The following is a 24,311-nucleotide window of genomic DNA, read 5'->3' as shown; positions in this document are numbered from 1 at the left end:
TCGCTTCCAGGAGACTTTATATTCTGTTACACCATCTGAACATGGTACACAAAGGTGAGAAATTTTAGAAATCTTGGAGGGGTGACAATTCAAAAGGGTCTGATTCTTTACTTCAATTTTCTGCCTCAGCGCTCATGGGCTAGTAAGAGCTCTTAAGTTCCAACTGTGAAGGAAAAGCCGGACTGGTCTAACAAGATAACTCACAAATCTAAGTATTGGAATACTGATCTGAGTTCTGCTGGACTAACTTGTAAATCTAAGTTAATTAGTGTTGGTTTGCTGTTCATGTTTTTTTGCTAGCCAGCTGGATTTTCAAAGAGATATATCTGGCTTTGGAATGTTGGTTTGCTGCCTCCCTGCCCCCACTTTTGTGATAATGATGCTGCTAAAGCTGTTCCATGCCTATTGGCCGAATACCCCAAGCTTGTACTTTACCCTATAAAACCTCATGAGCATGTCTTGGAGGTGCTCAGAGCTTCAGAGCAGAAGCCCCTCTGAGCCCGCCGGCGTAACACATCTGAGTATTCCAACCCTCCGAGTGGTGCTTGTTTCTTGGCTGGCCCATCATTTCTGTAACATTTCTGGAGGCCCCAGCAAGATACAACCACACCGGCCCCTTGAGCCGCTGGACTGGTGGCTCCGGCCAACCGGGGGAAGGGACTTCGGCAGCAAACGAGGTGGCGCTGCCCAACAGTATTCCAGGTTCTCCTTTGTGACAGCAACTCAGCCCCCCGGGTGGCTGGGCTACAACCAGAGCCAGACTCCAGGGAGGGACGGACAGACTCACCAGGTGGCCGTCTGGACAAGGTTGGATCCCCTGGGAGGAATCAGGTCCTGTCCCATTGGACAGAAGAGGAGGCGGATCCCCTCCTACAGGCTCTCCGTCTGATGGTATTTCAGATGGGGAAGTCAGGTCAGGTATCAGGTCCTGTCCCAGTGGACAGAAGAGGAGGCAGATCCCCTCCTACAGGAAACGGGATATTGGTATTGGTGGGAGGACTGTTGTTAACCTCTGTGTGTGTGTGTGTGTGTGTGTGTGTGTGTGTGTGTGTGTGTGTGTGTGTGTGTGAATGCGCGGCCTGTGAAGCATGCGATCAGGCTCGAGTTTGTAGCTCTACGGCGTTCTGCTACGGAGTTCGAGTGAGTCCCAACCTGTGGTTCCGTGGTGACCTCATACGGCTCAGGGCGGTATCGGTCCCTCAGGGTCCCGATCGGAGTCAGCGGCTTATACTGACCCGCCAAAGCTAAGAGGCACCTTCGTCCCCACGAGGGGAGCGGCCAGGCGGACACAACGAAAACCGTCCCTTGTCTTGTCTGCGACACCGGCACAGGGTGGCTACACTGGGAGGGAAAAGGACATAGACAGCCAATGAGTCAACTCCCCTGTGCCCTCGGAGGCTAGGATGCTATTTCTTTGAGAAAGTCTCCTACCTGATTCTGTCACAGAACACCCGAGACTTAGTGTTCCCCTACTGAACTGACCCAAGTAGTGCCCCTTTTGCCTAGCCTCAGACCCCCAGGACTCAAGTTTAGAAGACAAATTCCTTCAGGACCAGGCTCACCTGGCCTTGGAGGTCCCTTTTCTAGTCCATTTGTTTTACCGTCCACCGTCAGTCCCACACCCCTGATACATTAGTTCAGGATATAGAGAGGATTTAATGAAGAAAGTCCCTGGAACTGCTTGAGGCCTTGAGCTCCAAAGACATCAGCCGTGAGTGGAACCCAGACTCCCTGACCAAATTAGCCTTCAAACAACTCATAGACCCAGCAAAAGAGCAGTCTCTCTGGGAACTCCGGTGTTTTGAGGAGTGAAGAAGGCTACCTTCCCAAACATGTAAAGCAACAGATCTGTTATCCTTAAACATCTAAAAAGAATGGGAGGCTGTAAGTCGAAACCCACCACTCTAGACTGCATGATTAAGAATTTGAAAAAGGGGTTCTCAGGAGACTATGGAATTTGAATGACCCCTGGCAGGCTCCACACTTTGTGTGAGCTTGAATGGCCAGCCTTTGGAGTCAGGTGGCCCTCAGGAGGAACTCTGGACCTAGCAACAGTGCGAGCATTCTATCAAATAATCACTGGAACCCCAGGCCACACAGATCAATTCCCTTACATTGACTCCTGGCTGAATATAACCCAGACTCTACCCCCATGGATTCGGTTCTGCTCAAATGGACCTGGACAATGCAAGATTTTAGCAGCTCAGCCGGTCCAGGCCAAAAAGACAGACACAAAAAAAGCCTATTTTCCAGGGAAACACAGAGAACAAAATGTGCCTGCCCCCTCTGTCTGCCCCCGGGGCACCAACATGTCCCCAGCCTGAGGACCCAGAGGCAGAGCCCAGCCCCCAGCCTGAGCTGGTAGGAAGGAGACTCCGGTCAGCACAAGCCGGGAAGCCAGCACCACCGGCCCTTCAACTGCCACTGCGGGAGACACAAGGGCCACAACAAGTTGGGGAAAACGGGTCTGTTCAGCCCGGGCACCCCATACTCTGCTACCAACCCTTCAGCACCACAGACCTTCTCAATTGGCGCCGTCATACTCCTTCCTACTCTGAAAAACTGCAGGCATTTCAATCACATTATGGTCTAAACAAAATTAAGAAGAAGAGCTTCCACAATAATAGCAGATAAAGAGCCACTGGTAAGCCTGTCAGGATTTTTGGCCTGCCCTCCAAAGAAAAGGAGTGAAAAGTGTTAGAGCAGGCCACGGAAGACATCAAGGGGAGACAAGCCAAGCGGTGGCAGATGGAGCAGAGACCACAGCCGCCCGGCAACAGCAGCAGCAGCAGTCCCTGCAGCCCTGGCACAGCCTCCACCTCGGCTGCCGCCGCCTCCATGACAACTGTCGGGGAGCGCCAGCCCCTGCCCAGTCCCAAAGCGATGCTGGGATAGTAATAGGGCTCTGTTGCAAAGACATGAGAATATTTGGTCTCTGTCCAGCCCACGATGATTTCTACTTGGTGGTATGTGACGACTGTAATCAGGCTGTCAAGCCGCAGGCTATGATTGACCTCATAGAGTCTATCTTCCATTCTCACTGGCCCACCTGGGAATATGTCCGCCAGCTGCTTCTGACTCTTTTCAATACGGAGGAGAGGAGACGCATCCTCACTGAAGTACGAAAATGGCTGCAGGGCTAAGCCCCTCGGGACACAATGGATGTTGAGGGGTGAGCCATGACACATGCCCCTGACACCAGACCAGATTGGGACTTTAACACCCAAGAAGGAAGAGAAGCACTGCGTGAGTACCGGGAGGCCATCTTACAAGGGCTAAGAGCGGGAGCCAAGAAGCCACTAACATGTCTAAAATGACCACGGTGACCCAGAGGCCAGACGAAACTCCCACTGACTTCTATGACAGACTATGTGAAGCATTCCGAGTCTACACTTCTTTTGATCCTGAGGCCCAAGAAAACCATCGGATGGTCAACGCTGCCTTCGTAGCCCAATCATACCCAGATATACGCCAGAAACTCCTAAAATTGGATGGATTTGCAGGGATGAACGCTACACAGCTGCTGGAAGTAGCAAACAAAGTTTTTGTTAACCAAGAACGGGAAGCCCAACGAGAGGCAGACCAGCGAATGAAGCAGAAAGCCGCACTCCTTGCAGCAGCCCTGGGGAAAACAGGCTTCAGCCAGAATCCTGCACCACCCCGAAAGAGGGGACCCAACTATGGATGCCCCTGGGCCCAGAGCAGTGCGCATACTGCCGGGAGACAGGACACTGGAAGAACAAGTGCCCAAACAGAAAGGATGGAAAGAGAGTACCCCCCAAAGGGCCTACTTATCAGCTGGAGCCACCAGCCAGTAATCACATCGGAGTGGCTGGGGTCGACTCAGAATAGGAGAAACCGGGCTCCCTGCCCCTGGGCCCCCAGGAGCCCAAGGTCAAGATGTTTATAGGGGGCCAACCAATGACTTTTCAACAACAACACGAAGCCACACATATGGGAAAAATGGCTTTGGAGGCCCTCTTAAAGCAGTATTTCCTAATTTCTCGTCTCCCTACTCTGTGCGCATCAGTCTCCCAACGCTGCTTGCTCTGTGCACAAAACAATCCAAAACAAGGGCTCACTGGGCCAATGGGAATACAACGATGCCAACTGGCTCCCTTCGAAGATTTAGAAGTAGACTTTACTGAACTTGGGCCCAGTAAGGGATATAAGTACCTGCTGGTTTTCGTCTGCACCTTCACAGAGTGGGTAGAAGCCTACCCCACCAGGACAGAGAAAGCAAGGGAAGTGACAAAGACTCTCCTCAGGGATGTTATCCCTCGATTTGGAATGCCTACCTCTATCAGGTCTGACAATGGACCCACCTTCGTGGCAGAAATTGTACAGCAAGTAGCAAAGGCACTGAGCATCCACTGGAACCTGCACACAGCATACAGGCCTCAAGCTCAGGGAAGGCAGAACGAATGAACAGAACTCTAAAACAAATGATAGCTAAAATCAGCCAAGAAACTCAGCTCCCCTGGGTGGACATTTTACCCCTGGCTCTGTTGCGAAGAAGATGCACCCCAAGATTTAATATTGGGTACTCTCCCTTTGAAATCCTCTATGAGTGACTGCCACCTTTAGTCAGGATGGGAAATCCCACCCCAGAAATAGGAAATTTAGGGCTCTACCAACAGGAAACTGTTGGGACTAAGACAAGTACTACAAGAAGCTTGGGGTTGGATAATAGAGAGAACTCCAATTTCGTTAGGGGTCCATGTGCATCCCCATAAACCAAGTGATAAGTATGGGTGAAGGACTGAAAAAAGGAACCTCTCAAACCAACATGGAAGAGACCATATTTAGTGGTATTAACTACCCCTACAGCTGTTAAAGTTGCAGGAATCATCCCTTGGATCCACCACTCCAGGGTTAAGAGAGCAACTTCACCTCAGACAGAGGGTCCCTGGAAAATTGAGTGTCCCGGGAGACCTGCTCAAGATCAAGATCAAGATCAAGAGGGACCAGAAAAGGATCAACAAGCCCTGCTCTAGCCACACCCAGAAGCTGGCTAGTCAACTCATGGCCGAAGCTTGAGGAAAGCTCAATGAAGCTGTTAAATGTATTTCTTTTGTGCTCCCTTGCCTCTTTCCTTGTTTGCTATACTAGTCTGCATATTAGCAGTGGGGCTAGCTAGCGCTGCCCCACCTGACTGGAACATAGGCCATAGAATCCTGGTAGATATTTTATATCTTGTTATAATTAGTGTCATCACTGCAGCATCATGTCTAAGATAATCATAAGGCTGATGTTACTGACACTAATGCCCTCACTCTCCCTGGCTGTGCAATGCACCTGCATGGAACCAGGTGACAGGTGGTCAATGTACCAACCTGTATTTTCAGCTTACAGGTGAATTCAGCCATGATCTCCAATGAATAGCAAAAACCCTGAAAACTCTGCAAAATCAGATTGACTCTCTGGCCGAAGTGGTCTTACAAAATAGGAGGGGTCTGGACCTACTCACGGCTAAAGCGGGGGGGACTATGCCTCTTCCTAAACGAAGAGTGCTGTTTTTATGCCAATCAATCAGGAATTGTCAGGGGGATGGTTCAAGAGTTACAAGACCGAGTGGAAAAGAGAAAACATATTTTAGATAAGAGACCATGGACAGGCCCCTGGCACTGGACCTCCTGGCTGGCACCATTCATAGGTCCCTTGCTCCTGATTTTTGCAGTTCTGCTATTTGGGCCCTGTGTCCTAAACTTCCTGACCCGCTTTGTCAGTGAGCAGATAGAGGCTATAAAACTTCAGATGTTAGCCTCCAATTATGAGCCCCTGCAACAGATAAGTGATGATGCTTACTCCAACTAGGGTTGTAAAAGCATCAAGAGGGGGGAATGTGAAGGAAAAGCCGGAGTGGTCTAACAAGATAACTCACAAATCTAAGTATTGGAATACTGATCTGAGTTCTGCTGGACTAACTTGTAAATCTAAGTTAATTAGTGTTGGTTTGCTGTTCATGTTTTTTTGCTAGCCAGCTGGATTTTCAAAGAGATATATCTGGCTTTGGAATGTTGGTTTGCTGCCTCCCTGCCCCCACTTTTGTGATAATGATGCTGCTAAAGCTGTTCCATGCCTATTGGCCGAATACCCCAAGCTTGTACTTTACCCTATAAAACCTCATGAGCACGTCTTGGAGGTGCTCAGAGCTTCAGAGCAGAAGCCTCTCTGAGCCCGCCGGCGTAATACATCTGAGTACTCCAACCCTCCAAGTGGTGCTTGTTTCTTGGCTGGCCTGTTGTTTCCGTAACACAATTGTCTGTCAAATTCTGGAGTCTAGGCAAAAGAACAGTTCAGTGGTATTTATCATGAAGATTGATCCACTTGTCATGAATTTGGGGGACTCTTCACAAAGCTTAACAGGTCTCTACCCTATTGGGAATTTCAGTAACCATTTTTTGAAACTGTGAGGTGATGAATCTTTATTTTCTGATTCCTTGCAAAGAATAAAGCATTTAACTTTTCCCCTAGGTCGTTTTTCCTAGCACTAAAATTGAAAGCATGATATTTGCCTTACCTAACCTCCACTAGAGAATTTCCAGGAGTTCAGAGGTCTAGAGCATGTTGTAAAATTATCTTCAAAGCAAGAAAAAAGATGAGTCATACCTTTAAAATGCCTGATGGTTCATTTTGGATTTTAGAGGCAGAATGTATGACAGTTACGTGTTTCACACTAAATCTTTCAAAGGATAATTCTAAAAACTGCCATTTTTGTATGTGAGTAACCAACTTTTTTGGTCAGAATTTACTATATGCAGAGAAAAAAGACTCACAAATATTTCCCTGACTCAAACAGTAGCACCCATCTCCCAGAGAACATAATTTTCTCTCTGTAGTACATTTCAGGATCCTTCTCTATAGAAGGGTGTGATGTAAGCAATCACATGGAAGAACTGCCTTCAGCTACTACCTGCATCAACATTGTAGTTGATAGAAACCAATTTGTTGGGCTGGTAGTTTTTCTAACAACTTCCCAAACATAGAATATGGGTAAGCTAGGAAACCATATTTAATTTCACACAACATAGGCTGTTTTGTAAGAACACCCAAATGAGGCCCTGAAATAGTAAATTTGCTTTGTTTCCATTTATGGGAGCATTAAGATTGTTGCTAAACTAGCTCATCTTGGAAGGGTAACTCCTTCCTCAGCTCACTGGCCAGGTCTACGTTGCATGGCTCCATGTAACTGTGCATGGCTCCCGTGATGTGGGTACTGCTCTTGTACAAGGCTTTAGTAACAGTTAAAGATACTCTGTATTTGAAGGCTGAGACCCAGAGAGGTTATAACATATTCCAGATTATCTTTGACCTGTTTTTACAAGGTTGTAAAAAATAAAATTGGACACTCGAACTACCTTTAAATAACACAATAAGAGAAAATGCTTCCGTTAGCTTTCAAAAGTACTGCATCACTGAAAGTTTAAAACAGGAGGACTTCATTATAAAACTAGTGTCAGGATCAAGGAGAACTCTTGTCAAATAAACTTTTAAGGTTAGATGGAGAAAAGCAGATGGTACAACATTTTGATTTCACATCAAGAAACACTGAGAGAGTCCCCATGAGATCCAAGCTAGTTGTCATGATGGGTTGGGGAGAGAAGAAGCTAAATTAGTTCAAGGACCTTAGAGTCCAGCAGAAAAACTAAGCCTCTTACACAAACGGTTGTGACACCCGGAAGAACATGGTAAGTATTCTGGTAGAGCTAATAAAGCACCGTGGGGGAAAACAGCAGAGGGTGAAGCCTTCTTGGGGGCGTCCACAACTGAGCTGGGCAAGTGCAGTTGGGGAGGGGGCATTCCAGGTAAGAGGAGCCCAGAGGAAGTTTTCATCACGTCCCCAACACAGTGAGATGAGTGAGATGCTTCATTTAAGAGCTTTACTATGTAAGGACAACAGCAGGCTGACCTTAAAGAATAGTAATTTTTTAAAGCTGTTTACTGAAGAAACTCTACTGTAGAGAAAATAGGGACTCAGAATCCAAGGAATGGCCAACAGTAGCAGCCTCACTTCCATGCAAGCAGGTAATTTTCAAATGCCAACTTTAGTCAAGGATCAGGGCATAGAGATATCTTATCTCCACTCCTCTCATCTTTCTGAGCCAGCCAAGGAGTCACTTTGATATGTCGTTTCAATATGTTGTTTGATTGTCTCAAAGGCTTACAAGTCTCTCATATATCTTTGAGTAATGCCATAGCAATACCTAGCACATGGTCATCACTCAGTAGATGTTTGTTGCATTAACAAGTCCCACCATTCTGGTTGGTTGTAACCGGCTTTCTTCTCTGAAGTTTAAGAACCGTAGGAATGGGCGTGAGGGCGTGAAAAATGATGTTTAAAAAAATCCGCTATATCCTGATTTGAGAAAATACATTTAGACCCAATCTTCCTGACCCCAGGCCCAGCCTCTCCCTCCTACAGACTTGTTTTACCTTCCAGTTTACCTCTGGCAGTGGGCTAGGGGAGACAAGTGTTCTCTCTGGGTCTCATTGCCAGAGAGGGAACTGGCGATGAACACAGGATGGGCTGGGGAGAGTCTGTGCCTAGGATGGCAGAGGACGGAAACCCAGACATCAGATGAGTAGTGTATTCAAGGATCTCAGACAAGTAGCCCAAGGTCTGAATAGAGAGCTCGCTTAAAGATATTCTCTAAAACTTTTCTTCTTGCCCTGCTCAGAACTAAAGGTTGCAAGGGGGGTAGTTGCACATCTCCATTCAAAAACAAACTAGCACTTTACTAGCATATTTGGGAATGTTTACCAGTTCATTTTCTTTAGAAACAAGAAGGGAGTGAAGAGGTTAAAAACAAAATAAACTCTAAATCAGCTATTAACATTATTGAATCCTAAGAAGGACAGAGTTTGGATTATTCTGAATAATGAGTGTAAGTGGCCAGTATTTGAAAAGGACTGTCCACAGGGTCCTTTTCTACAGAGAAACGGGGAAGTAGGTAGTTGGAAGATAAGTCACATGGTTGCTTGTGGATATCAAATGATAATTATGTAAGGCCTGGTATGAATTGGTAACCTCATGACAAGGAATTTCCCTTGATTCCAGGGCTACTTAGAAAGCAAGATACTTTAACTGAGCAAGAACTTTGAGAGAAATGAAAAATAATAATATTAAGAAATTATGTAATTACATAATTGTAAGATGAGTATCTCCCTGTTAAAGATTTACTACTCCTGGTGAGACTTAACGTTGATTAAACATCTCTCTGACCTCAGAGTGATTTGTGTTGTGGGGTGAGGGGAAGAGGTATGCATGACTACCTGAAGGATGTTCTTACCACATCTAGTCTGATATACAGACAAGACAATAGGTTATTAATTACTATAATTCCAAACTGCCTGTGATAGATACCAAATCAGTTACAATTTAAAACAATTTTTTAAAACAATTTTCAGACTGTCTCCAAGAGCTGTGTTAGAACCAATTTGTTTCAGTTGCCTTTCTGAATAAAGAAGAGATAAGTCTTCAATCCTGCTTGTTTATCCACCAACCATTTCACATCATCCTGAAATTCTGATCAAAACTCATTTCCTTTCACTGCTATCTTTTCAGATCTTACTTTATTCGTAAACATTTCTGGGTTGATTTATTTAACCAACTCGGTAAGCTTCTCATTCAATGAAGCAATCTAATAGCAGAACAAGCTATTAGATTAAATGCTTTTCCTATTAAAAAGCTACAAGTTTAGCCAGTAGCATCTTGCCACCTTGTTGATGCAGACTGATTCAGCTCAACACCCGCCCTCTCTCCCTGCTTTCTAGGAATGGGTCTGCGTACTCAGAAATTTCTCTTCTTTCTTTCTTAAAAAAAGGCTTGTGGGATGTAGGAGGGTAGGAAACCTCATATGTTACCCTAATTTTCTTTTTATTTTCCTTTTAACAAAACGGATTTTCAAGGGGAGCAGGGATTTTGTAATCAGTCTATTTTCCATCACCCTAATATGTACTGCTTTCTCTGAGGTTCTATTTCCAACCATAACTCAAACCCAGACTAATGAATTGACAGATCTACTCTACATTCTTCAGGCAACTTTCCATCCATACTATTTCTCATACCCAAGCTATTCACAAAGCTTGAGGCTGGGCTCTTCATCAAAAAGATGAAGAAGAGAGCATTCATATTACCATTCTTAAAGGCAGATCCACTGAGCGGGTCAAGTAAACAGTATCTTCCAAAAAATCAATGCATACCAAAACCTGAAACTGAATGTCTGGAACAAGATGGTGGGAATCCCAGAAGCCTGCTATAACTCTTTTCATTTTGTATGTAGCCTTCCATACATAGATTCACTGAGTCTCTGTCCTCACTTATAGAAACAGGCTTGCCATTATCTATATCGCAGGGTCATTGTGAAAATTACATAAGTATGCAAAGCTACTATACAATTTTTTAATACAAATGAGATTTGTAAATATTTATTATCAGTAAGAACAAAAGATGTGGTGGATGCTGTGATGTGCTGCCTAAATCTCCACTCCAGGACCAAGGTACTCATTCCTCAGCTGCTGGGAGCAGTGGCAGCTGACAGCAGTCAGCCAAGAGGATTTGTCCTCTGTTAAGACAGCTCCGCCCAACATCGAACACTACCACCCCTAACCTGTAACCAAAGGCTGGCTGGTGGGCAAGCATGAAGGTAGAGGCCACTTTGCTTCATTTGGGATAATGTGAAGGGCCATCCCAGGCCCAGAGTCCCCACAGGATCAACTGAGGGAGGCCACCGTATGACTACAACACAGTGCAGCCTCTCCCTCTGTCTAACCTACCTCCCTGGAAACCCCACAGGCGTCATTCCCAAGAAGACTCCTGCACACAAACCCCGGAGTCCCAGGGAGCTCAACCTGAGACAAGTAGAATTATTGGACATTATGTGTCCCAGTTGATTGCCACTTTTATCTTAAGGAGGCAGACTTTACAATAAGAATTACCAAAAAAAAAAAAAATCCATGTGTGAAGCAGAAAACACGGGGCCCAATCACATTTATGAAAGAATGAAGAAAAGACACTAAATATCAAATCCAGAGTTAGTGAGTTTCATTCACATCTATAATTTCCCTTCAAATTTCAGTTTATAAGTGTGTGGATTGATTTATTGATTTATTGATTTAAACATCAGCATCTTTCGTTTAAGGGAAGAGAGGCTGCTACCATAGGACACATGAGGTATGCCCTGGAACCTCAAGTCAATGTCCAAATGCAGATCCTACACCAACAGCCCAGACGACATGGAGTGACATTGTGTTGTGCAGGGACAATGGCCTTCTCTTCAGATGAGACGACCTCTCTGAAAGGTCAGGGATCATAAACAAAAAGCCTGCAGAGGGCCAGGTGGGAACATGAGAGAAACAGAAGACAGAATTCGCCAAATTGCTTGAACTGTGAACCAGCATGATGCCTGCTTAACTACATTTCCTTTTACTGTCATTACTACTGTTATTAATTTTAGATTTCTCACTAATGCCTGAGCATATTTTCTTTTAAAAAAATTAGAGAAAAAAGTAAAGTCCCTTTTGACCTATAATATTTCTCTCTTGAAGACTGTTAACCAAAATCTGTGTATTCTACATCTCAAACATCTCCTAAATACTTCTCTTTACCCTCTGCTGTACTTAAAGAACTAAGAAATCTCTCTCAGTGGTGCAAACAAACTTAAGCTACCAAAGAGTCTCCCTACCTCTATCTGGTTTTACCCCCTCCAACCCATTTACCTGACTTAAGCTGGGGACCTGGTCCCTACCTACATCCCAGCCTCTTCTCCCAAACTTCGTCCCCTCCCACTCTACCCTCCAGTCAGCGTTAGCCTCCTTTATTTACTTTGGCACCATGCTGTTTGCCTCTGGGTCTTTGCATAAGCTTCTCCCTCTGCTACAAACAGGCAGTCAATCTCTGTGGATCTTTATCTTGCCAACTCCCGCTTTCAGATTTCAGTTTATATAATATTCCTCTGGGTTGTCTTTGTGCCCATCCCATGTGCCTCCAAATCGCCACCTCCTTCTTCTATTGTGCCACCTATGACAGCTTATTTTAATGGATTATTTCTTTGTCTGTTTCCTCCCCCATTAGACCTGGGCTTTATGAAAACAAGGACAGTATCTGGTTTGCCCACTTTTGTATCCAGTGTTTAGAACCATGCCTGGCACATAGGGACACTCTTGAAATAGATGATGAATAAATATTGGGAGAGACAGGAGGGGAGGAAGAGCTAATCCAGGTAATTTATGAACACACCATTTAACTATAGAGCCTCAGTCTCAGGTGCAAGGGAGGGAAGGAGAGAGATTTCTTAATTCTTTAAGTTGTAATAGTAGTTTTGTTTTGCTTTGTCTTTAATTTACTTCCATGGGCCCTTACTTGTATGCAAGGCAGACCTGTATCATAGATATGATTTCATTTTGCATTTTATTTTATTAGAGGTTTATTAACTCACAGTATTGCAATACCTAAATCCTTTAAAATCCTCTTCCACACTAATACAATACTTCGTGCAGTTTCCTTCAATTAGATACATTCACTGAGCACTACTGGTGAGGATGGGGGGTTACTAAAATGATCAAGTTATAAATCCCTTAATCTCAAAGTTTTCACTGTCTAATATAGGAGAAAAAGAACTGAAGCCTGTCACACTACATACTAAATACCCTGATAGCAGCATATACAGGCTTCTTTGGGAAGGCCACAGAGAGAAGTGTCATGGAGGCTGAGTCTTGAAAGATGAGCAGTTTTCCCGGTGACCAGGGGGCTGGAGAGCCTTCCAAACAGACAAAACCACCTGGACAAAGGTTGGAAGATGTGAGTGGGTACATGGGTACATTCACTTCACGTAGATCAGTGTGGGAAGAGGAAAAGGGGACGAGAGTCGATAGTAGGAGAGGACGTCAGAAAAGCCAGCAGGGGTGGACTAAACGACCCCAGGACCTCACATGCTGCATAAGCAGAGTGGATTCTATCACAAGGGATGAGCAGCCATTGAAGGATTTTAATCAGGGCAGGAACAAGAAGTCGGGCAGTGGCATAGCTGATAAACTGGAAGCACGGAGAGGTTAGAGGCAAGATCAGTCAGGAGGCAACTGCGATGATCTAGGCAGGAAATAATGACCCAAACTAAGACACTGGCCAGGGATCGGACGTTAGCACTCCAGTTACTGTTTTTACAACAGTATTTTTTTTTAAACCAAAGGAGGTATTGGGGATTGAACCCAGGATCTCATGCATGCTAAGCAGGCACTCTGCCACTGAATTATACCCTTCCCAACAACAGTAATGTTTTTGATGATCTTCCCAAAATGCTGAAGAACTGGAGAGCAACCAATCAAAGAGTAGAGGAAAGCAAAAAAGAGAGAGAGAAGCTGATCTAATGGAGGTTGAAAATGAATTGAGGCAAGCAGTACATTAAGAAATGAGAGCCAATAAAAACTCCAGGAGAAAACTGTTCAAGAAAGGAATGATGATTACAGTGTGTTACTTGGCTCTACAGTCATATTTACAGATAATTACACTGTCACAGTCTCGTGGATCCTGGCATTGATTCTCGAGCTTCTAGAGCCAACACACAGACAAAGCTCAGAAGACAGAATTATGGTCTCAGAATAGATGCAAATGTCATTAACCCAGACAACATAAAGTGAAGATCATAACCGCTGGGGGTGGTCAGGGTAAAATGGGGGTGGGATCAAAAATGATAGGTCAAGACATAGCAGGAAAAGCACACAGTTTGGTGACAGAGAGGCGATTGCTAGAAGAAACAGCTAAAAAACAACTGAAAGTCATTGGCTTTAGGCAGCATGTTTAGTTGTGAGGTAAGGGGCTGTGGATTTTCCTTATAATTTTATTTCTTTTGTCCTATTTGGTTTATACTGATCAGGTGCATGAGTTCTTTGGTTAAATGTTTTAAAACTTCTTATATGCATCTATCCAGATGTTATCTCTTGTCTTGATGGAGACATTATACATAAACATCTGAAAAACAAAGCATATAAGATGAATCAGGTATAGCCTCCCCAAGGTAATTCCCTGGGCTACTGAGTCACCTTCCTATTAAGAATGTCTGTTCACTTCAGTTATCACAATTCAAGACAAGGAAGCCTAAAGACCATCTTATCTTCTGGATGGACACAAAAATCCAAGCAGCAAAGCTGAAATGTGGTTTGCATAGTAAATCAATGCCTTTAAAATTTTTTGACCTTGACCCACTGTAAAAATTACACTTGTGCATAATCCAGTACCCACACACCCACATAACTGAAACAAGACTTTAAAAAATAATACATACCTTTAAAGAAAAACTTTTAAAAAATATATGATGTGTGATATGCTCTAAAAAAATTCTATTTCATTCTATTTTTTTAGACTGATGGTCAGTTTAAACGAATTTAACAATCCACTACTGTGTTGTGACCCACAGTTTGAAAAACATGCTAATCAGCCCTTTTTTTCTTAGATCAGAGAGTGTAATTATGAAATTTGGAGCTTATTTCTCAGCTAAACCTTCCTAGTGGGACTACTTGTTACTGATATGTAAAAAAATGTGTTATATCAAGTTGGCTTCCTTCATCTTTGTCAACATAGCTCCCTTCTTTTCATTTCTCTTCTTCCTTAAAATTTTTTTAACACTAGTCCTATGGGGCACATATTAGGAATAACTAAATTCATTTCTGGAGTATTGTGAGACATATATATCAGAGATGCATATGTCATATACTTATATAATCTTGGTTTTTACCCATATGTCCATTTGTTTGCACTTGCCATGGAAAGTACAGATTTCAACCAACCATCTGCTGCTTATGAAACCATCAAAACCCAACCTTCCCTCAAATACTGGGATCCTGTGATATTTTCAAATGTGGTAAATCCCATGTTAAAAATGCTAACTAACTATAGGCATCACTGTGTCCACACGTTTTAGCAAAAAGTTTAGTGGAAGCAAAATCACTGCGAAATTTACCACACAAATAGAACTTGAATGGGCTAATTTAGTTTGTTTGGATTTTTTTTCTTATTAAGAACTACAAGAGGCTGTTGAAGAGGTGTTGCCAAGCCTGAAAAAAGATGACGTGGCCGTCTATTACATGAGCAGGAGTTCTAACACAGATGGGGTCGACTCTTTCCTAGACAAAGTGGATGAGATGTCAGCTGAACCTACCCCAGAGTCCTGGAGGTCTGAAGTTACCTTTTCCACTCCTGCCTTATACATTTATACTTCTGGAACCACAGGTAAAAATAAAAAGAGAATTCTCAAAGAGGCAGATCTATCATGAAGGAGTTAAATCTTGGGTTATGTTTTCAAATGCTTTCTTTCTTTGGCAAAACTTATCAGATAACTAATACTTTAGGGGATTTATTTAGCTCTTTGCTTGTGGGAACTGATCTTATTTCACAGCATATGATCCCATTTGGGTTTCTCTAAGCTACACGCATTTCCCCCTAGTTGGTAAACAGAACAGATAAAGAGGTTAACCAAGAACTACAAAAATAGTTACAATAATGGATAAGACTGGGCACTGAATAGGTTGTTGGAATTTTTTTAAATGATGGTGTATTTTGATTATATAATATCCACAGTCCATCTATAATGTATAACCAATTATAAATGGACCGCCAAAGAAAACTGCAGGACAATAATGGGTTGTATTTATACAAATGTTTTGATCGCTATCTTCCCATGCAACACTGACTTGGAGCTGTTTGGTGCTGTGGGTGTAGGATGGCTTTTGGCTTAGAGCATAAAATAGTATATTTCATCAAATCTAGGATGCCTTCAACTGTAAGCTGCACCATTATTTTATAAGCCACTAAGAGAAAACACTGCCAATTAATAATGTTATTGGAACACTGCATATGGAACAATCTTAAAGGTCAGATGTGCTCAGTGCTCCTCTTGGAGCTTCTTGGCTTTTATTCGTACAATTCTCGCACCTTAACACGGGTACTATTCTTATTCCTATTTTCCGGATTCAGAAGCTGATGCTTCCCAAGCTAGGAAGTAGAAGTATCAGAATGCACCTTGGTAGGCTGACTCCACAGTTCATACAGCTGACCACTCTGCCACAATACCTTCTAGTTCATCCATTTCACAGCTGTTTAGTGTCTGCCCACTCCAGCCCAGGGAAAACGTTACCAAAGTGTCATAACATGCAGCCTGAGAGATATATTTAAGAGGAGGGCAGGGAGCTAGCCCCAGCATCCTAATTATTCCTATTCATATGGGAAACTGAATTTGCAAATAGTTTCCCTCTTTTGGTTAAAATGTTCGTTTAAGCAGGTAACATGCACACATTCTCCCTGTAAAATAATCAACATTATAGATAAGGGTAAAGGTCCCTGTCAGCCTTTCATGTCAACACCAGCCTATAGGTACCCACTCTCTCCACCTCGAAAGGCCCTTGGCACCACCTGATCTCCCAGTCCCTGGACCTGATTTTTATTTGTGGAAAAGTTATATATCACCTTGCCGACAGAATGGCAGGATGATGTAGTTAACCAAATGCTTCACTACATCCAGATGCTACCTTAATATATGGAACTTTTACCCTCATTTCTTAATAGAAGAGTAAAACTAAGTTATAAACTTTGACTTGGGAAATAATTGAGATAAAACAAGCACTTAGTTAGTGACAAGGAGTTCTAGTCTTAATACTAAATAGACAAGTGTGGAGCTTCTTCACAATGTGGGCTTTGGCAGTCAAATATAAAACCCATTTTAGGAAGAAGAGAACAAGCACTCCTTAATTTAATCCTATAATTCAGAATTTAGATTTAATTGGAATATAATTGGGTTGATGTTTATTTTACTTTTCTCCTCATCTTTGAATAAAATATTTGCCAGGTGACTCATATAAACATTAACTAAAATAATTCATTTAAGCAATCAGAGAACAAAACGTTTTCCCTGTTCCTCAAAGGCAGTCATTAGCACAAAATTATATAATAGTTACCAAGTATTCTTATTTCTTCATCAAAGTTTGAATTAGGAAGTTTTCTGAAAGTACTTCAAAGCAGCAAAGGAGGTGCATTTCTTTTTTTAAAATACAACTTGGAGCTTTTACTACCCAGACAATTCTTTTCCAACGTGAATACAATTTATTTGTTGATATTTTCTTTTATTTCTTAGTATTAGCATAGAATGGGGCATTAATACTAACACAACATCAAAGAGCATGAATTCTGAATTGTGTTTACAAAATTTGCCAGTTACACTGCTTTGCCTTATAACAAATTGCTATTATTTAGGGAATACCTGGCTAAGGTACCTTCAAGTATTGAAGCATCTGAGTCTACAGAGAATTGCCTTCCTCTTCACAAAGCCAGTTTACCCTCTCAGGTCTTAAACTCTAGCCCCAGTCCCTTAGCAATGACGTCATGCCCTCCCCAACTAAACTGACTTCCATGGGAAACAATGTAAGTATACCCTTTCAATAGAGTCTTACAAAAAACCTACATAAATTATAGTTAAGAAAATGCAAATGCACTTAGTATACTAACTACACTGAAATGCCACTTTTCACCTTTCAGATTGGCAAAAATCACAACATTTAAAATCACACCTTGGCTATGAGGAAACGGTACACTCATGCCTCGGTGACAGGAGAGTGAATGCGGACAGCCCTTATAACTGGCAATGTGACAGTATCTATCAAAATTACAAAGACTTATATCTTTTGACCAGCAGTCTCAAATCAGCAAATTTACCCTACAGATAGAGCATCATTCACAGTGTGAGATGCCATGTGGACCAGGTTATTCACTGCAGCATCATTTGAAATAGCAAAATAGTGGAAATAAATTGATACACACACAAAGGACTTGATGCGCCTGAGAGAATAAGTGAATGAAAAATAAGAGAAATTTCTACACGGACAGAACTCCAAAACACATTGTTAAGGCAAGGGAGGAAAGTGCAGAAAAATGTGCTTTCTTTAAGTGGGGAAAAGGCAAGAATATGTGAGCAAATGAGCTTGTATTTGTATAAAGAAACTCTAGAAAAGTACATAAGAAATTCATAAAAGTGGTTACAAAGGAAGGCGATGGGATGGATAGGCTAATCTCTCTGAATCTCAGACTTCTCATCTGAATTAGAGGATACAATTCTACTTATCTAAATAATTATGAGAATTAAGTGAAATTTTGAAAACACAGTTGACCCTTGAACAATGTGGAAGTTGGGGTTACCAACCCTCTGTGCAGTTGAAGATCCCCATGTGACTTAGAGAGGGCCCTCCATGGATTCAATCAACCATGAATGTGTTTATTGTTTAAGAAGGTCCACATATAAATGGACCCAAGCAGTTCAAACTCCATTATTCAAGGGTCAACTGATCTGGCAAGGTGGTAGGCTCAGAGCAGACATTCATTCCTTTCTCTCCAACTCACTACTGTAATAACCATCTAACTCAGGGGTCAGCAAACTATGGCCTGTGGGCCACAAACAACCCCCACCTGTTTCTGTAAATAAAGTTGTATGGGAACACAGCCAAGTTCGTTCCTTTTTCTGTTTGGCTTCTTTCAGCAAAATAGCAAAAGTTGAGTAGCTGCAGTAGAGAATTAGGACCCTGCAAAACCTAAAACATTTACCATCTGGTCCTTTGCAGAAAAAAAATTGCCAGCTGTTAGTCTTACCAATCATAGTCCCTCTGCATGCAATTCTCTAATCACTAGATGATGAATCTTCCCAAACCAGATCTCTCTCCCAGACTATGTGTCTGTGAATGACTACTCTTGATTTCACTCATGCCTTCTCTGTGTGTTTACAAAGGTCTCCCAAAAGCTGCAGTGATCAATCATCAACGCATATGGTATGGAACCCGCCTTGCTGTTTTCACCGGGATTAAGGAGGATGATGTAATGTATACCACCCTACCCCTGTACCACAGTGCTGCGCTTATGATTGGCTTACATGGATGTATCCTAGCTGGTAAGCTTTTTCTCTCAACAAGGCATTGTAGCCCAGTGCTCATTCACATATGCTCATAAGGAACAATAATACAAAGTTTGCGACTTCCCTGTGTGCCCGGAAGAGTGTTTATTTCCCTGTTAATAACAGGGCTATTGGGCTCACACATAGCAAGCAAGTATGTAAAAGAATCTGTATTTTCTCATGCCTGCTTGTCTAGAATATAATGCTATAATTGTTCAGTATATCAAAGAGGAAACGTCTTTAAAATATTTCAGGTCTTTGCCCAGGTTAAGACATTTGATCCTTAGATTCCATAAATAATTCTCCTGTGTTACATCTGTCTTCAGAAATCTGCATGTTGATCTGCATCAGCATCTGATTTAAACTTCTACAGTTGTCCCATTTTATTTCATTGCTCCCAGCTCCCCCAGGTCCTCAGCTCTGGTCAGAATACTTGGCTATCCGTCTCTCCTCTTTCCTTCTGGAATTTTACCATGTAAATTAGAACTGCCATCTTTTCTCCTTTCAATAGAATTTCTGTTCCTTGTATACATTAAGGCTCAGTCCAATGTCCATCTCTTCCAGGAGCCATCTCTAACTTTCTAACTAAGCTAAATAACTTAATTTTTCTCCCATGTGACATTTCATTTTAAATAATTATATATGTATATAGAGTAACATATATGTATATACAAATACATATATGATTGTCCAAGCCTCTGCTCCTTTCCCTCATCAATTTATTGACCAGCTATAAAACAAGGTGCCCAGCATCAGTCTCAGTCTCCAAATCAGCAAGGAGCGCTGGGCCTGGTCATACTGCTGGGCCCTTCAAAGACAGAGTGACTCTGAACCTCTCATAGGGACAAATCAATCACTGACACATTTGCTTAAGCACCAGAGATATATGCTCAGAAAGAAAATATAGCATTTTTTTAAATTTCTCATAAAACATTGGTCCTTTGTATATTTAGGAGTAAAAATAAACTAATAACATGAAAAAATACTTGGGACTTTTTAAATTTCACTTTACTACATTTCATGTCTATCATTAGGTTGGCTATAATAGATACATTTTTTTTACCCAATGTATTAGCTCCCTATTCCTATTGTAACAAATTACCACAAACTTAGTGGTTTAAAACAACACAGATTTATTCTCTTACTGCTCTGAAAGTCAGAAGTCCTAAAATCAAGATGTCAGCAGGGCTGCATTCCTTCCAGAGCTCGAGGGAAGAATCCATTTTCTGGCCTTTTCTGTCTTCTGGAGGCTGCCTGCCCTGCATTCCTTGGCTCATGGCCCCTTCTTTCATCTTCCAAGCACATCACCCAAAACTCTTGTTTCTGTCATCCTATCTCCTTCTGCTCTTGACCTTCTTGACTTCCTCTTATAAGGACCCTTGTGATCACTTTGGGCTCACCCAGACCATCCAGGATAATCTTCCCATTTGAGGATCGTTAACTTGATCACATCTAGTAGTCCCTTCTGTCATGTAAAGTAGCATATTCACAGGTTCTAGGGATTAGGACGTGGGCATCTTTGGGAACCATGATTCTGTCTACCTCTCCCATCGAAGAAGAATATCTCCTCCTTGCTCAAGACCCTGGCTCTCCATTGCCTACAAAATTAAGTCTGGCTCCTCCACCTGGCACTTACAAACTCTCAGGATTGCACCCCTAGCTGCTGCTTCAGGTCCATCTCCCTTGACCCACCCACCCTTTCCCACTCTAGTCACAGGCCAGCTGAGTCTTGGTCATCACTCAACCTTCTGGACAGTCCTGGCTCTATGTCCAAGCTTTTTCCTCTGCCAGGAATTTTCTCATCTTTCTACACACTTGTTTCTCAAGACCTAATTCAATTCCTACCTCTTTTACAATATGACTTTCTAAACCCTTGCCCCCAAGCAGAATTAATCTTCACACACAAACTCAAATTTCTTTAGGGTTTCATGGAACCTCTTGTTTACTGCACACTGACTTTTATTAGCAAGATGTGTGCATGTTCTCCCCCACTAGACTGGAAGCTCCTATAGGACAAAAACATGTCTTACTGTGTGTGGTTTTTTTTTTTCTTGTATTGAACATAATTGATACCTAATACTTGTTTGTGAATATAATTCATATTTAAATTTCTACAGTTCAAAAATGACAACTATAATTGGGAATCTTTTGGGCAGCATTTTTTATTAGTATTTTCTATGCCTTCTCTGTAGGTGCTACTTTTGTTTTACGGAGCAAATTTTCAGCCAGCCAGTTTTGGGATGATTGCAGAAAATACAATGTCACTATCATTCAGTATATTGGTGAACTGCTTCGGTATTTATGCAATACTCCTGAGGTAACAATCCCCATGTTTCATTATCTTTTTGAAATAGATAAGATAGAAATTCAAGTCACTTTGGGTCATGCTAGGTTTCACCTGCTTCATATATATCAGTTTTCAGTTTACCCTACACTTGTTTTTTCATGATAAAAGGCTTAGCACCTTACCTGTCATAGAAAGAGGGTTTACTAGATAGCAGTTGCTGTTAACAACATTGATCCCTACTGACTCTGTTTTTATATCTTACCCTTTACCTACCATATCCTCTGCTTCCCTCTCTGCCTGTTTAAAGCCTACACTCTGTGAAAGCCCAGTTCAAATGATACCTCATATATTAAACCTATTTGGGTCACCCCAACAAGAGTCGTTACTCCTTTCCCCTACCTCATTTGATTTCTCCTCCCCTGTGGTCCTTGTCACATTGCTGGTCTTTGTCTTCCTGCTCCCATCCTCCCTAGGCTGTAAAATCTTTGATGGCAGGGACCACATCTTATCTCCTTGCCCCCTCTTCCCACAGGGGCGCAGGAAACTTTTCCTAATGTTGCTTAATGAATAAACCCCCATGTGGCTCTGAAACCATCTGACAAAGTCTGTCCCCAGGCTTAGAATAGATGTCCCAACATAAGTAAATCCAAGGGCCTTGGAACAACCTTGTTTCAGGTTTCTGGATGTCTTGATCAGGTTGTTTGAAAGAGCTCCTTCTGCCCAGGCTCTCATCAAAAATGGCAGCCCCCCTGGGGACCAGATCAAGGTTTCTCAACAGTGGCACTGCTGACATTTGGGGCCCACTCATTCTCTGCTGTCGGAACTTATCCCATGCACTGCAGGATGTTCAGTAGCATCTTTGGTCTTTATCCAGGACGTGACAGTAGTGCCCACCCTCTCCCCGGCTAGGTCATAATAATCAAATTGTCTTCAGACATTGCCAGATGTACCCTGGCAGGCAAAATCAACCTCGGATGGGCACCACTAGACTAGATAATGTAGCCAATTCACCAGATCCTACTTTCTTTAATCCTTTCACTTACCATAAGAAACCAAACTTAAAGGATCACTAAGTTGATAAACTGCTATTTATAAGCACCTGTTATGTTCAATTTATATACAGGCAGACCTCAGAGACATTGCGGGTTCAGTACCAGACCACAGCAATAAAGCGAGTCCCATGACTGTTCTCGTTTTGCAGGACACATAGGAATTATGTAGCCTATCAAGTGTGCAATAGCACTGCATCTGAAAAACAAAACAAAACAAGAGTGTACATACCTTAATTTTAAAATATTTTAATCTTAAAAGACATTTTTATACTAAAAAATGCTAACCATCATCTGACAATGCCAGTTTGCCACAAACTATCAATTTGTTTAAAAAAAAAAAAAGGAAATGCATTATCTTCAAACCACGATAAAGTGAAATAAAAATGAGGTGTGCCTGTAACAGATGCAGTGAGACTTAAAGTTAAGTATAAGATGCTCTTGCCCCCTGTTCTTTCTCTCCTCACTTCCTTTAGTCCCTGCCCACACGTCATCTCATCGGAGAAGCCCCGCCCACTAATTCTCAAACACGCCCCGCCACCCGTTACTGTTCATCCCGTGGGTTACTGCTTTCCTCGGCAGTATCACTCGGTTGTCTGTCTCCTCCAGTTAAATGAACGCTCCGTGCCCCAGGGGCATTGTTGGTTGCCAGATCCCCAGCACCGAGATCTATATCTGGTACAATCTAGGCATCAACAAGTTTTGCTGAATGAATCTCTAAATTCTTGCCCCTGAAAGATGTATAATTGACTTAAGGGAGGTAGTCTCTTCCCCCAAAATGTTTGGGCTTTGGACATATTATTCTGATTTGAGGAGCAGAATTCAACAGATTGATGTCATAATTAGCTGTGAGGTGGGTGAGGACCTTTCCCACAGCAATTTCTGTTAGTGTCTTTATTGAATTTTTTTTCACATTAGTATTCCATCTGGTCCTAAAGATTGCATGCCTCCCTATTAAAACCCTGAAGTCTATATAGGGCCCTTCTGTTTGGCTTTTCTCCTCTGTCTTAAAGGCAGTCCCTTGTCAGAAGTCTCCTGGGGAGGGCATGTTATTTCTATTAGTTCTAATGGGAGCCACCTTGGACTTGAAGAAAATAAGTATGCTTGTGTGTAGCTCTTTTAGGCTTACTCACACATACAGACACTTCCACCTTTCCTTTTTATTAATGTTGTCTTGGATGCTGGAAAACAAAGACAGTTTGATTGGGGTTTTATATTGTCAAAATATTTTATGATTTGGTGTATAGTTCATGGATGACCTCTAATCTAGCAGTGGATTTGGAGTTTCTGTTGGCCCTTGCTTTACCCCGTCCCTGAATTCTGGTTTGTCTGGAAAATACTTATAAGTATTTGTAGTAAATGCTCAAAGTCTCAAAAAACCTAAAGATTTTTTTAAATGATACAATCTAAAGTATAGAAAATGCTAAGGATAAAAAATCTGTTAAAAGTAATCAATGAATTGAGCAAAGTGTTAGGATACCAAGCCAACACACAAAAATCATTTCCATTTCTATTCACTAATAATGAACAATCTGAAAAGGAAATTACAAAAAAGAAATCCATTTACAATAGCATAAAAAAGAATGAAATACTTAGGAATTAACTTAAGCAAGGAGGTGAAAGGCTTGTATAATGAAAACTACAAAACATTGCTGAAAGAAATTAAAGAAGACATAAATAAGTGGAAACACATCCCTTGTTCATCGTTTGGAAGAATTAACATTGTTTAAAGGTCACTACTACTCAAGGCAATCTACAGATTCAATACAATCTCTATCAAAACCACAATGATGGTTTTAGCAATAATAGAAAAACCCATCCTAAAGTTCATATGGAATCTCAAGGGACCCCAGATAGCCAAATCAATCTTGAAAGAGAGGAACAAAATAGGAGGACTTAACAATTCCTAATTTCAAAACTTATTATAAAGCTTTACACAAAACAATGTGGTACTAACATTAAGTACCAACTGAATAGAATGGAGAGCCAGGGAAAAAACCTTGCATATGTGGGCAAATGATTTTTGACAAGGATGCCAAGACCATTCAA

General features: G+C 42.1%; 1 protein-coding gene and 1 long non-coding RNA gene across 4 annotated transcripts in view; one reads left to right on the top strand and one right to left on the bottom strand.

Annotated features, from left to right (window-relative positions):
* SLC27A2 (solute carrier family 27 member 2) overlaps positions 1-24,311 on the top strand; it is a 44,513-nt gene that overhangs the window by 2,957 nt on the left and 17,245 nt on the right. The window contains exons 2-4 of the mRNA XM_006208357.3: positions 15,017-15,226; positions 18,765-18,923; positions 21,119-21,243. Coding sequence (XP_006208419.2) covers positions 15,017-15,226; positions 18,765-18,923; positions 21,119-21,243 — 494 coding nt within the window. The remainder of the gene's footprint in view (positions 1-15,016; positions 15,227-18,764; positions 18,924-21,118; positions 21,244-24,311) is intronic.
* The window catches only part of LOC140697078 (uncharacterized), a 31,949-nt gene continuing 21,422 nt past the window's right edge, over positions 13,785-24,311 (bottom strand). The window contains exons 3-4 of one of the 3 annotated variants that reach the window (XR_012073897.1): positions 22,313-22,461; positions 13,785-13,969 (exon numbers count right to left, since the gene is read on the bottom strand). This is a non-coding gene — a long non-coding RNA (uncharacterized lncRNA). Of the gene's footprint in view, positions 13,970-21,067; positions 21,268-22,283; positions 22,462-24,311 lie in introns of those variants that run through there. The other 2 variants (XR_012073896.1, XR_012073895.1) reach the window with 2 other exon arrangements.

Source organism: Vicugna pacos, chromosome 6, assembly GCF_048564905.1.
Source record: "Vicugna pacos chromosome 6, VicPac4, whole genome shotgun sequence".
NCBI classification, from domain to species: domain Eukaryota; kingdom Metazoa; phylum Chordata; class Mammalia; order Artiodactyla; family Camelidae; genus Vicugna; species Vicugna pacos.
This window is presented reverse-complemented; position numbering and strand designations above follow the sequence as displayed.